This window comes from Rattus norvegicus, chromosome 1 (genome assembly GCF_021556685.1).
Source record: "Rattus norvegicus strain SHRSP/BbbUtx chromosome 1, alternate assembly SHRSP_T2T, whole genome shotgun sequence".
Taxonomy (NCBI): Eukaryota; Metazoa; Chordata; class Mammalia; order Rodentia; family Muridae; genus Rattus; species Rattus norvegicus.
In genome coordinates this window covers 118,434,972-118,450,280 of record NC_141534.1, presented here as the reverse complement: position 1 = coordinate 118,450,280, position 15,309 = coordinate 118,434,972, and the positions used below count along the sequence as shown (strand labels likewise).

At 41.1% G+C, this 15,309-nt stretch overlaps 1 protein-coding gene across 4 annotated transcripts in view; it reads right to left on the bottom strand.

Moving 5' to 3' along the window:
* The window catches only part of Oca2 (OCA2 melanosomal transmembrane protein), a 322,662-nt gene that overhangs the window by 202,194 nt on the left and 105,159 nt on the right, over positions 1–15,309 (bottom strand). For all 4 annotated transcript variants that reach the window (NM_001271493.1, XM_087654839.1, XM_087654913.1 and 1 more), the window contains 3 exon segments: positions 3,036–3,144; positions 11,043–11,100; positions 15,027–15,174. In NM_001271493.1, coding sequence (NP_001258422.1) covers positions 3,036–3,144; positions 11,043–11,100; positions 15,027–15,174 — 315 coding nt within the window.

The window sequence follows — 15,309 nt, the reverse complement described above, 5'->3', positions numbered from 1 at the left end:
AATTTCTCAGACTCTTTTGCCTGTATTGGGATCCCTTTTCCTCCTACTGGGTTGTCTCATCCAGCCTTGATATAAGGGTTTGTGCCTAGGCTTGTTGTAACTTGTTATGCCATGTTAGGTGGATATTCCTGAGAGGACTGCTCTTTTATTTAAAGGAAACAGAGTTGGGGTGAATCTGGGAGGAAAGGTTAGGTTGAGGAGGGAGGAATTCAGAGGAGTGGAGGGAGGAGAAACTGTGGTCAAGGTGTAATGTGTGAGAGAAAAACTTCTAAATTAAAAAATAAAAAATAAAAATTTTTAGGTTAGAAAGGTAGGTTCATGGCTAAGAGTATATACAGCTTGTGCAAAGGACCTTAATTTGATTCCCAACACCCTCATCAGAAGGCTTACAACCCCTTGTAACTCCAACTCTGATATCTCATGACTCTGTGGGCATCTGAACTCACATGAACATACCCTTACAAACACATCATAAAAATAACAAAAATAACCCTTTGAAAAATACAGGTACTAATCCTGAAATGTTCTTCCTATTTTTCCCCTCTAACAGTTTCAGGGTTTCTGGTCCTACATTACAGAATAGGAAAACACCTTTGCACCCTATATACCTGACAGATAGCTAACACAGAGAATAAACAACACTTCAGAAATTAAATAGGAATAAACCAGTCAGTCACCAGACTAATATAATGAATTGGCAACAGATGAAGCACAGTCAGTAAACCCATGAAAAATGTTTACCCTCACTTAACACAAGAAAAAAATGCAAATGAAAACTGCAATGTGATTTCATCTCACGCTGTCATTATGGCGGTCATTAAGAACTCATGACAACAAAGGCTGATGAGAATGTGAACAAAGCCTTGAGACACTGTCAATTAGGGACTAGGGTAGCCATTATGAAGATCAGTATGGCAGTTTCTCAAAAAAAAAAAAAAAAAAAAAAACCTGAAAATAGGTCAAGCACACAAGCCATCTATGCCACTCCTAGGTATTTGCTCCAGGAAGATCAAGTCCATGCATCATAGAGACACTCTGTAACAATGCCTATTATGGCTCTGTGCACTTCTGATAAGTCATGGAAACAGCTAGGAATCCAATAACAGGGAAATGGGAAGAGAAAATGTGAAACACACACACACACACACACACACACACACACACAAGTATGGCATTTTCAGGAAAATGGACACAACTGGATATCACTACATTCAAAGAATCAAGCCAGTTTCAGAGAGACATATATGTGTTTCTGTAATTCTTGGTCTTTAGATTCTATATAAGATCACTCTGTGTGTGTGTGTGTGTGTGTGTGTGTGTGTGTGTGTGTGTGTGTACGTACAACATATATGACAAGAAGGTAGAAGAGACACTGTAGGGGACAAGGGAGTAAAGGATCAGGAGATAGTAGTGGGATGGGTCTCCCCAAGCATATACAGTATAATACACTCAAAGTATATTACATATTTTCAAGAAAGTATTTTTCTGAAACCCAGTACTATATATAATGAAGATATTCCCACTTAAATATTCTGTTTTAAAATGCTAATGAGACATGCTTTCCTCTCCGACCTAACCTTTCAAGATAAAGAAGCAGATAAGGGCAATGTGTATTCTAGGATCTCTGATAAGATATCTGTTCACACACTGAAGGGGAAAAGACCAACACTAGCATTGAAAGTAGAAAGGAAATAGTTCCCTCAGTCACAGGTAAAACACAGGCCTAGAGACACAGGCATCTTTGTCCAAAGGGGGAAATGTTGTAATAATCTCAAGAAAAAAATCCTGGGCTTCCCCAATAGCAACCAAGGCTCTTTAATATATATAAAGATATGTCCTTAAGTTGTAAAACTATTGTTCTGTACACAATGGCAAGTGGAGAATGTTAGCAAAATTTGTGTATAAGCCATGTGTATTGTTAGCTTTTCAAGTACCTATGTACTCTTTTAAAGCACAAGTAAAACTAACTGATTTGTGAGCACACAAAAGAACTCCCTAATGGAAGGCCTTCACTTGTGTACACCAGTTTCACTGTATTCGTTCAATTAACAATGGTGACTTGAACTTCTTGGTGATTAAAAGTTCATAATGTTAAAATTATAACCTGCCTGGGTAGAATCAATCTAATCTCACTTTAACAATTTCTAGCTGTACCTCCACTAGAACAGTTGAGAACCATATCACTGTTGACACTGCATTTTGCTTTCCTGGGATCCAGGGATTTCCAGGAGTATCAGCTCTGTTGTAGAAAAAGAACAGTTATCTGCTCAGAGCCAAAACTGGGTTACTGGTAAACTGGACACAGCATCAAAATTCTATTTCTCATTGGTCTATACTTTCATAGGAGGTGAGTTTTACAAGTAGATTTTGCTTTGTTTTATTTAAAGATCACCGTGAAATAGCATGAAGTCTATGGACAAGTATGAGATGTTTGTGGAGAGGAGGGGGTCCAAGGAGTTCCAAACTGAAAGAGACGTTTCTCCCCTGAGCACAGATGGGACCTGGACACCGAACTGGAAAAGGGGAGAGGCTAACCACTAAAGAGAACATGCTGACAGTCAGATAGGACCAAAGGAATAAAGTAGGAGATGGTGCTTCCCGCATGGAGAAAGTATCTGTAGCCAGGCAGGACACCTAACTTCGTGGAGCTCTCCCCATTTCCCAGGGCCCTTCACAGTTGCTCCTTTGCCTATGATATCACCCTGCGCTGAAGGCAAAACTAATTCTGCTAATGTGACTTTCAGGCTCTTCTAAGAACCATTTTAAAACATGTTTAGCAAACATGACAGACATGACAGAACCAATTGTACATCCTTCTAACAGTGGGTCCTGAGGGGGCTGTAGATGGACAGCTTAGTTATACTCTCTCTTCCTCCGAACAAAGCTTTCCTTTCTTCCTTCTGCTGAGGGCTGCCCATCTCTGCACAGCAGTCTTTCGTACAGTTATCATCTGGGAATAGGCTTAGAAACTTCATCCATACTGTAACATCAAATGTAAAACCTAGCAACAAAAGTTAACAAAATATTGGACTTACCAAGATCAAGGTGAATGCCAGGGACAAAGGAGTTGAGAAAAAACATGGAGATGACAAATCCCAGCACCGTCAGGCACTTGACAAGCAGACTCCTGTCTGATATCCTATGCTTTGAGAGAAAAAACACATCTCATTTTCTTGGTACAGTCTTCTTGATTCCTGAAGTGTGTCCACAGTACTATATGACTTGAATCACTAGAAGTGTTTTCTTTAAGAAATAGAACATTTTTGGTTGTAGTCTGTAACGGCTACCAAACATAGGACAGAGGGCAGGGACCCCTGTGGACAAGTTAGGGGAAGGATTGAACACCCTAAAGGTGATGGAAACCCCACAGAAAGACCAACAGTTTCAACTAACCTAGACCTCTGGGAGCTCCCAGAGACTGAGCCACCAACCAAAGAACATACTCAGGCTGATCTGAGGCTTCTGGCACATATAGAGCAGAGGACTGCCTTGTCTGGCCTTAGTGGGAAAGGATTTGTTTATTCCTGCAGAGACTTGATGCACCAGAATACAGGGATATCTGGGGGAAGGGGGCACCCTCTCAGAGGCAAAGGGGAGAGGGGATGGTGGTGGAATCCTCTTAGGAGGATGGGGGGATTCAGCATTTGAGATGTAAATACTTAAATACTTTTTAGAAAATAGAACGTTTTAAACCTGAAAGAAGATAATAAGTTAAATACCACTAAAAATTTTTGTGAAAACTCAATAAATTTTCACTATCCTAGCAGGAGAGTATCCACTGTCTCACAATGCAATATTAGCAAAAACTTTGTGGAAACAATAAATAAGATTCAGAGACATGGTCCTCAAGACACGCACATTTCCTGAGTTGCCTGTGTGCCCTGCATTTGAGTTCCACTGCCCTCCCTGTAAGCAGCACTCATCATGATGCTGTATCTAGGAGTCATTACAAGACGTGGTTATCAAGCATGACAGTACCAGTTCACAAATCTTTAACATGCTTAAGGCATTCTTCAAATACATGGAGAGTGAACAAAATAATCACGGGAGGTAGAGGGAGGGAGGGACTTTGGAGGGGGAGGGGCATAAAAGGGGGTCAGGAACAGGTGCAGGAGGAGACAGACGAGATGTACAGAGGCTCAGGAAATTGAACAAAGGTGTTTAGCAGTGGGGATGGGGGACTATGGATAGCCACCAGAAAGTCCCAGATGCCAGGAAAGCAAGAGGCTCCTAGGACCCAACTGGGATGAGATTAACTGAAATATACAACAAAGGGGAGAGAGAACCTGCGGAGGCCATATCCAGAGGTCAGGCATGCCACCCATCTTAAAAATATTAACCTGTCTAAAGGAAATACAAGGACAAAGAGTGGAGCAGAGAATGAAGGAAAGGCCATCCAGAGACTGACCCACCTAGGGATCCATCCCATATGCAGCCACCAAACCCAGACACTATTGCTGATGTCAAGAAGTGCTTACTGACCAGAGCCTGATAAAGCCGTCTCCAGAGAGGCTTTGCCAGAGCCTGAACAATACAGATGGAGATGCTTGCAGTCAACCATCAGACTGAGCATTAGAACCCCAATGGAGGAATTAGGAGAAGAACTAAAGGAGCTGAAGGGTTTTGCAACCCCATAAGAAGAACAACAGTATCAAACAACCAGACCCCAAGAGCTCCCAGAGACTAAACCACCAAACAAAGAGTACACATGGGGGGACCCATGGCTCCAGCTGCATATGTAGCAGAGGATGGCCTTGTCTGGCATCAATGAGAGGGGAGGCCCTTGGTCCTGTGAAGGACTGATACCCCAGTATAGGAGAATGCTAGGGCAGTGAGGCAGGAGTGGGTGGGTGGGTGGGGGAGCACCCTCATAGAAGTAGGGGTGGGGAAGGGATAGGGGGTTTGTGGAAGGGAAACTGGGAAGCAGGGATAACAGTCAAAATGTAAATAAGTAAAATAACCAATAAAATATATACATACATACATACATACATACATACATACATACATACATACATACAAACAATTTGAAGCAGTCTAAATAGGAATGGCCCCCATAGACTCATGTGTTTGAATGGTTGGCCCATAGGGAGTGGCAGTATTAGTAGATGTGGCCTTGTTGGAGAAGTATGGCTTTATTGGAGGAAGCGTGTTACTGTTGAAGTGGTCTTTAAGGTCTCCTATGCTCAAGCTATGCCTAGTGTGACATTCACTTTTGCAGCTTGTGAATCAAGATGTAGAACTCTCAGCTCCTTCTCTAGCACCATGCCCACCTGCATGGTGCCATGCTTCCTGCCATGACAATAATGGATAAACCTCTGAAACTATAAAGCCAGCCCCAATTAAATGTGTTGCTTTATAAGAAGCACAAAGAATGCTACATCCCTGCAGAATGTTCATTACTCTCAAAATCACAAGGCAATGAGGATTCTGTTTCCTCTGAGTCCCTCAGAGGTGTTGTGCCCCACAGGCAGTTCATTACAGCAAGAAAATGAACAGAAAATAGAAGCAAAGCTCCTCCCAGAAGTCAAACTCATAATGACAGAAAACACCCAGCTCAAGCTCACATCTGTCCCTAAAACTTCATTTCCTACATTACACCTAGAGAACTCATGCTCTGTCTACTCTCTGGGTCAGGAGAACTCATGAGCAGAAGCAGGCTCAAAGGGTAGCCACCATACCTGTGATGCTTTGTATATGCTCAGCCTAGGGAGTGGCAATATTAGAGGGCCTTGTTGGAATAGGTGTGTCACTGCGGGGGTGGGCTTTAAGACCCTCATCCTAGCTGCCTGGAAACCAGTATTCTGATTGCAGCCTTCAAATGAAGATGTAGAACTCTCAGCACTTCCTGCACCTTACCTGCCTGGATGCCGCCATGTTCCTGCCTTGATGATAATGGACTGAACCTCTGAACCTGCAAGCCAGCACAAATTAAATGCTATCCTTATAAGAGTTGCATTGGTCGGCCGCCAGAGAGCTCGTAGGCAGCACCCCACGAGCGAACTTGAGCCTCGGGACCACAGGTAAGACCATCTTTTCTGCCACAAGAGACCTACCTGGTGAACTCGGGACACACAGAGGTAGAATTCCTCTAGGACCGGGCACGTCCTGTGTTTACCAGGAGTCCCAAACCCGCGGATCCCGGCCCGCAGCAGCTCACTGCTCCCAGACCCCGTGGGAGAGAGACCTCACCGCCTGGTCAGGTGGGCACTCCTGAGGCTGCAGAGTGGAAGAGACCACCAACACTGCCCACCCCTGCCCTCATCCCTGGCCCAAGGGGAAACTGTATAAGGCCTCTGGGTTCCCGTAGAGGAGGACGAAAGAGAAGCAGGACTGCTGCATCTGAGACACCACCAGAACCTGAAGGGATCTACCGGATAAACAGTTCTCCGCACCCAAATCCCGTGGGAGGGAGAGCTAAACCTTCAGAGAGGCAGACACGCCTGGGAAACCAGAAGAGACTGCACTCTGCACACACATCTCGGACGCCAGAGAAAAACACCAAACGCCATCTGGAACCCTGGTGCACGGAACATTCTATCCTAAAGCAAAAGGATAGACCTTCTTCTCAGCTCCTCATGGTACTTTCTCCAAAATTGACCATATAATTGGTCAAAAAATGGGCCTCAACAGGTACAGAAAGATAGAAATAATCCCATGTGTGCTATCAGACCACCACGGCCTAAAACTGGTCTTCAATAACAATCAAGGAAGAATGCCCACATATACCTGGAAATTGAACAGTGCTCTACTCAATGATAACCTGGTCAAGGAAGAAATAAAGAAAGAAATTAAAGACTTTTTAGAATTTAATGAAAATGAAGGTACAACATACCCAAACTTATGGGACACAATGAAAGCTGTGCTAAGAGGAAAACTCATAGCGCTGAGTGCCTGCAGAAAGAAACAGGAAAGAGCATATGTCAGCAGCTTGACAGCACACCTAAAAGCTCTAGAACAAAAAGAAGCAAATACACCCAGGAGGGGTAGAAGGCAGGAAATAATCAAACTCAGAGAAGAAATCAACCAAGTAGAAACAAAAAGGACCATGGAAAGAATCAACAGAACCAATAGTTGGTTCTTTGAGAAAATCAACAAGATAGATAAACCCTTAGCCAGACTAACGAGAGGACACAGAGAGTGTGTCCAAATTAACAAAATCAGAAATGAAAAGGGAGACATAACTACAGATTCAGAGGAAATTCAAAAAATCATCAGATCTTACTATAAAAGACGATATTCAATAAAACTTGAAAATCTGCAGGAAATGGACAATTTCCTAGACAGATACCAGGTATCGAAATTAAATCAGGAACAGATAAACCAGTTAAACAACCCCATAACTCCTAAGGAAATAGAAGCAGTCATTAAAGGTCTCCCAACCAAAAAGAGCCCAGGTCCAGACGGGTTTAGTGCAGAATTCTATCAGACCTTCATAGAAGACCTCATACCAATATTATCCAAACAATTCCACAAAATTGAAACAGATGGAGCACTACCGAATTCCTTCTATGAAGCCACAATTACTCTTATACCTAAACCACACAAAGACCCAACAAAGAAAGAGAACTTCAGACCAATTTCCCTTATGAATATCGACGCAAAAATACTCAATAAAATTCTGGCAAACCGAATCCAAGAGCACATCAAAACAATCATCCAACATGATCAAGTAGGCTTCATCCCAGGCATGCAGGGATGGTTTAATATACGGAAAACCATCAACATGATCCATTATATAAACAAACTGAAAGAACAGAACCACATGATCATTTCATTAGATGCTGAGAAAGCATTTGACAAAATTCAACACCCCTTCATGATAAAAGTCCTGGAAATAATAGGAATTCAAGGCCCATACCTAAACATAGTAAAAGCCATATACAGCAAACCAGTTGCTAACATTAAACTAAATGGAGAGAAACTTGAAGCAATCCCACTAAAATCAGGGACTAGACAAGGCTGCCCACTCTCTCCCTACTTATTCAATATAGTTCTTGAAGTTCTAGCCAGAGCAATCAGACAACAAAAGGAGGTCAAGGGGATAGAGATTGGAAAAGAAGAAGTCAAAATATCACGATTTGCAGATGATATGATAGTATATTTAAGTGATCCCAAAAGTTCCACCAGAGAACTACTAAAGCTGATAAACAACTTCAGCAAAGTGGCTGGGTATAAAATTAACTCAAATAAATCAGTAGCCTTCCTCTACACAAAAGAGAAACAAGCCGAGAAAGAAATTAGGGAAACGACACCCTTCATAATAGAACCAAATAATATCAAGTACCTCGGTGTGACTTTAACCAAGCAAGTAAAAGATCTGTACAATAAGAACTTCAAGACTCTGAAGAAAGAAATTGAAGAAGACCTCAGAAGTTGGAAAGATCTCCCATGCTCATGGATTGGCAGGATTAATATAGTAAAAATGGCCATTTTACCAAAAGCGATCTACAGATTCAATGCAATCCCCATCAAAATACCAATCCAATTCTTCAAAGAGTTAGACAGAACAATTTGCAAATTCATCTGGAATAACAAAAATCCCAGGATAGGTAAAACTATCCTCAACAATAAAAGGACTTCAGGGGGAATCACTATCCCTGAACTCAAGCAGTATTACAGAGCAATAGTGATAAAAACTGCATGGTATTGGTACAGAGACAGACAGATAGACCAATGGAATAGAATTGAAGACCTAGAAATGAACCCACACATCTATGGTCACTTGATTTTTGACAAAGGAGCCAAAACCATCCAATGGAAAAAAGATAGCATTTTCAGCAAATGGTGCTGGTTCAACTGGAGGTCAACATGTAGAAGAATGCAGATCGATCCATGCTTATCACCCTGTACAAAGCTTAAGTCCAAGTGGATCAAGGACCTCCACATCAAACCAGATACACTCAAACTAATAGAAGAAAAACTAGGGAAGCATCTGGAACACATGGGCACTGGAAAAAATTTCCTGAACAAAACACCAATGGCTTATGCTCTAAGATCAAGAATCGACAAATGGGATCTCATAAAACTGCAAAGCTTCTGTAAGGCAAAGGACACTGTGGTTAGGACAAAACGGCAACCAACAGATTGGGAAAAGATCTTTACCAATCCTACAACAGATAGAGGCCTTATATCCAAAATATACAAAGAACTCAAGAAGTTAGACCGCAGGGAGACAAATAACCCTATTAAAAATGGGGTTCAGAGCTAAACAAAGAATTCACAGCTGAGGAATGCCGAATGGCTGAGAAACACCTAAAGAAATGTTCAACATCTTTAGTCATAAGGGAAATGCAAATCAAAACAAACCTGAGATTTCACCTCACACCAGTGAGAATGGCTAAGATCAAAAACTCAGGTGACAGCAGATGCTGGAGAGGATGTGGAGAAAGAGGAACACTCCTCCATTGTTGGTGGGAATGCAGACTGGTACAACCATTCTGGAAATCAGTCTGGAGGTTCCTCAGAAAATTGGACATTGAACTGCCTGAGGATCCAGCTATACCTCTCTTGGGCATATACCCAAAAGATGCCCCAACATATAAAAAAGACACGTGCTCCACTATGTTCCTCACAGCCTTATTTATAATAGCCAGAAGCTGGAAAGAACCCAGATCCCCTTCAACAGAGGAATGGATACAGAAAATGTGGTACATCTACCCAATGGAATATTACTCAGCTATCAAAAACAATGACTTTATGAAATTCGCAGGCAAATGGTTGGAACTGGAAAATATCATCCTGAGTGAGGTAACCCAATCACAGAAAAACACACATGGTATGCACTCATTGATAAGTGGCTATTAGCCCAAATGCTTGAATTACCCTAGATGCCTAGAACAAATGAAACTCAAGACGGATGATCAAAATGTGAATGCTTCACTCCTTCTTTAAAAGGGGAACAAGAATACCCTTGGCAGGGAATAGAGAGGCAAAGATTAAAACAGACACAGAAGGAACACCCATTCAGAGCCTGCCCCACATGTGGCCCATACATATACAGCCATCCATTAGACAAGATGGATGAAGCAAAGAAGTGCAGACCGACAGGAGCCGGATGTAGATCGCTCCTGAGAGACACAGCCAGAATACAGCAAACACAGAGGCGAATGCCAGCAGCAAACCACTGAACTGAGAATAGGACCCCCGTTGAAGGAATCAGAGAAAGAACTGGAAGAGCTTGAAGGGGCTCGAGACCCCTTATGAACAACAATGCCAAGCAACCAGAGCTTCCAGCAACTAAGCCACTACCTAAAGACTATACATGGACTGACCCTGGACTCTGACCTCATAGGTAGCAATGAATATCCTAGTAAGAGCACCAGTGGAAGGGGAAGCCCTGGGTCCTGCTAAGACTGAACCCCCAGTGAACTAGACTGGAGGTGGGAGGGCGGCAATGGGGGGAGGGGTGGGAGGGGAACAAGGATAAGAAAGGGGAGAGGGGAGGGGGATATTTGCCCGGATGCCGGGAAAGGGAATAACACTCAAAATGTATATAAGAAATACTCAAGTTAATAAAAAAAATAAATAAAAAAAAATTAAAAAAAAAGAGTTGCATTGGTCATGGTGTCTGTTCACTGCAGTAAAAACCTAACTGAGACAATGCCTTTCCAGCACACCTGGAATGCATCTTTTGGATGTGTATGTGTAAGTGTATGTATATTTGTATATGTTTTTATTTCCTGAAAAATAATTCTACTATCTTATAAAATGGTTTTCCTCATTAACATATAAATAAATTATATCTCGTCTAAAGCTACAGGAATAAAAAGAGCAATGTTTTTCAATCATTAACTCAGTCTTAGATACTAGAAAGAAAAGGGAATTTTGAAGGGACCAAAACACAGAAATAGCAAACAATGCTAATGGGCTGGTTTGACCAGAGCCCTGTGTATATTTGTATCCAGATACCACACCATGCCTCACAATGTTCTATAATTAGCATGTAACAACTAGAAATGATAATAAAACCTAAAAGGAAAATTAATCACCCTTTCTATAAGCCATGATTCAGAAGTCCTTGAGAAAAGAAGACAAGATACCTTTCTTTGTAGCTCTTGGATATTGGTCTCCCAATTTTTGTCTTCCTGTGAAATTTGTCTATAAGAGAAAAAAGACTCTCATTATTTCTTTGTTGCAGAAAGCTTGCTGCTTCCTGAGATTAGCGAGGTGACATTGACAGCTGCGGAAACCTAGATATGTCTGTGGCTCCTGACACAGCCATGTATGGGAGGGGACACCCATCAAGGTGACCAGGGAAATTAGGAAAGCTATTCACCTTCCCAAAGAAAAGAAAACAAAAATAATGACCTGAAAGTTGGGAGAAGATGTGAAAACAATTGTAAAAAAAAAATGTCACAAAGAATACATGCTGGCGTGTGAGAATGACTAGGGCCAGGGCATTGTTCTAAACCTGAACCCACAAGTGCTCAAGTGCGTCTTATAAAATGGCAAGGTATCTTCTGTACTGCACACTCTTATCCTTACGCATACTTTCAATAATCTTTATATTAGTTACAGCTCTTCCTATAATATATGATACCATAACTATAATTAAGTGCTAAGTAAATAGCTGTCATTCTGCATTGCTTACAGAATAATAACAAGAAATGTAGGTATACATATTCAGTATAATCATATTTTTTCAATGCTTAGAAATATTTAAATTCACTTGGTAGTGCATTGCATATGCCACAGTATGTGTGTAAGGTCAGAGGATAACTCGCAGAAATCTGTTCTCTGGAAATGAAAATTTTAGGAATGCAGACAGGAACTAAAATGGCAAACTTCACCAAAACACAAAAGAATATGTCTTTTTCTCTGCACCTTATAAAATCTTTGGTAATTTATGTGTTTTTATCACAGCAACAGAAAACAGCTTACACCACAGTCCACTCATTAGGTTTTATGAGGGGCTTGTAGCATGCATCCTACTTTGCCTCATGAGCCTGCATGGTGGTCATTATTTAGGTTATGAATTTATAGGGCTAATCCTTTAAAAACCTTCATACCTGGGCTGTCAAGATAACTTAGCTGGTAAAGGTTTTTGTTATTACGGTTGAAATCTGTATGGTAGAAGGAGAACAGTTATAGCACGAAGTGCCTAAAACTAGAGAGATCTCATACTATCAACTTAACAGGACACCTGAAAGATCTAGAACAAAAAGAAGTAATCGCACCCAAGAGGGGTAGACTGCAAGAAATTATCAAACTGAGGACTGAAATCAATAAAATAGAAACAAAAAGGACAATACAAGGAATCAATGAAACATAAAATTAGTTCTTTAATAAAATCAACAAGATAGACCAACCCTTATCCAAGCTAATTAAAAGTCAGAGAGAATATCCAAATTAATGAAATCTAAATGAGAAGGACCTGAAAAGAGACATTGAAGAAATCCACAGAATCACAAGGACATACTTTTAAAACCTATACTCCAGTAACTTGGAAAATCTAAGAGAAATGAATCATTTTCTTGATGAGTACCACTTACCAAAGTTAAATCTAGATCAGATAAACAATTCATATAGATCTACAACACCTGGTGAAATAAGAGCAGTCATTAAAAGTTTCCCAGACAAAAAAACAAACAAAAATTTAAAAATCTCTACTAGATTTTTAAAGAAGACTTAAGCCCAATACTCCTCAAATTATTCCACAAAACAGAAACAGAAGGAACATTGCCAAATTTATTTGATGAATCCAGTTACCCTGAACTGAAACCACATAAAGATCCAACAAAGAAAGAGAATTAGAGACCAATATTCCTTATGAACAAAGATGCAAATATACTCAATAAAATACTTGCAAAATGAATCCAAGAACACGTCAAAAAGATTGTACGTCATGATCAAGCAGGCTTTATTCCAGAGATGCAGGGTTTACAGCACAACTATAGCTGATCCTAATTAAATGTACTGAAATTCAAAGCAATACCGCTAAAATCAAGAACAAGACAAGGCTGTCCTCTCTCTTCGTACATTACAGATAAATGTGATCCTCAATCTTCATCTAGGAATTCTCTCTTTGCATAGACAGTCACCATGTAGCGAACCACAATCAATCAAAATGCAAGGAGTTATGGAGCCCAGTCCCAGTGGATGCCTCTACAAAATAACTCTTGTAGCCAAGGGTCAGGGGAACATTGCAGAAGAAGGGATAGAAAGATTGTAAGAGTCAGAGGATCAGGGAGTTTGCTGTGAGATTGTGTCTTCCAGTCATGTCAGAAGAAACACCCGTAGAGTCTCACCCACATGACGGCCTAACTATGAGCTAAACAATGGCAGGCATGCCAAAATGGACAAAGGGGAGCATGGGGGCTCAGCCCTACATAAAGAACTACAGGCAACTAAGAAATGCTGGGAGTGGGGGGAAAAAAGAATAGTCTTTCCCAGGGAATCACAAATCAATTGATTGCCCAATACCAAATGGTCATCCATGAAAGCATGCATACAATTAACATTTTATAGACTAAGTTATATTTGGGTATTTGTATGCATATACATGTGTGATAGTTTATATATGCTTGGCCCAAGGAGTGGCACTATTTGGAGGTGTGGCCCTTTTGGAGTAGGTGTGTCACTGTGGGTGAGGGCTTTAAGACCCTCATCCTAGCTGCCTGGAGGCCAGTATTCTGCTAGCACCCTTCAAATGAAGATGTAGAACTCTCAGCTCCTCCTGCACCATGCTGTCTGTTCACAAGAGAAAAATCCTGACTAAGACAGCATGTAATGACAATTAAATAAAAAAAAAAAAGAATTTTAAAGAGAGTGAGGAAGGGTACATGGGAGGGTTTAGAGGAGGAAAAGAAAAGAGAAAATGATGTATTTATGCTATAACCTCAAAAATAAATATATATATATTAGAAGACTGTAGGATTTTAAAGTTATACTATGTTTTATGAGACTGACACACTACCTACTGTGCTAAGGAGGCACCCTATACTATGTTTTATGTTGTAATAGTAACATAGGATATTGGACATAAACTAGCAAGGAAAGGTTATGGTCAACAATGCTTTTGTATGTGAAATTGACAAGGCAGATCAATCATGCTGGTTAGTTTTTTTAATGTAATATTTTTATTGATTATTTAGAAATTTTACATAATGAATCACATTTATTTCCCAATCATTCCAGGTCCACTCCCCACCCTTGTGACCTCCCCCAAAACAAACGAAGGAGGGAGAAGGGAAAGAAGAGGAAGAGGAAAAAAGGAGTAGGAAGAGAAGGAGAAAGAAGAGGAGGAAGGGAAAGAGGAAGAGAAAGAAAAGGAAGAGAAGAAGGAAATGAAGTCAAATTTGTACTGTCCAAATATTCAGTGGAGAATGGTCAAATGCCCAGTGGGCAGCCCTGTAATGAAAACTGAGTCCTTCCCCTCACCAGAAGTCAACAGCTGTGCAGAGCTACACATCAGCATCCCTATCACAGCCTTTTCAGTGACTTCCTGTCTGGACTGTCAACTTGACACTGGATCCATTTGGGAAGAGGAATCCTTAACGCATGCCTTCTTAATTGCTTTTAGACAAGACTTCAGGGTATTTTCCTGATTAATTCTTGATATGGAAATCCCTACTATATTGTGAGTAGTATCCCCTGGGTTATATTTTAAAAAAACGCTGAGTGAGCAGTAGAAAACAAGCCAGTAAGCATTTTTCTATGGACTCAGTTTCATTTTCTGCCTTGTGTTCCCGCCCTGACTTCTTTCTGTGATGTACGCTATAAGGTGAAATAACCCTATCCTCTTCAACTTGCCTCGAGTCATGCATGATGTTTATTACAGCAATCGCAAGTAAATAGGCCAAAGTGTAAGCCCAAATAAACCCATCCTTCTGATTCTTGCTACAGTGTTTAATTATACAATAGAAAATCAACTAATGAAGAAGTGTAACAAATATTGCAATCAAAAAGCTCTTGAGTATCCTATGATATTTGAATGCAATGGGATATGTTCCTCAAGCAATACCGCCATTAGGCACAACCTGTAAGGAGCCCCTGGTATAAATCCAAGCAGGATCCTATGGTACCTGTGGAAAGTATGCAGCCTTTGAGCCAGCAGATGCTCCAGGGCAAGCACTTTCTCCAGCAGCAAGCCACGCACAGCTGTCTCCTCACGGCTGGCTGGACTGATGCGCTGGGCTGTCAAACGCCAGACATGAATCTCATGCTTCAGCTCTGCAGAGAAGTAAGTTTAAGGTACCAAGGGTCCTGAGTCTCTCCCACCCTCAGCCCTCAGCAGATGCCCTTCTGTCCATCACACGTGAGCCATATACACACACATTCCACATAGACTCTTCACGGCATGAGCTA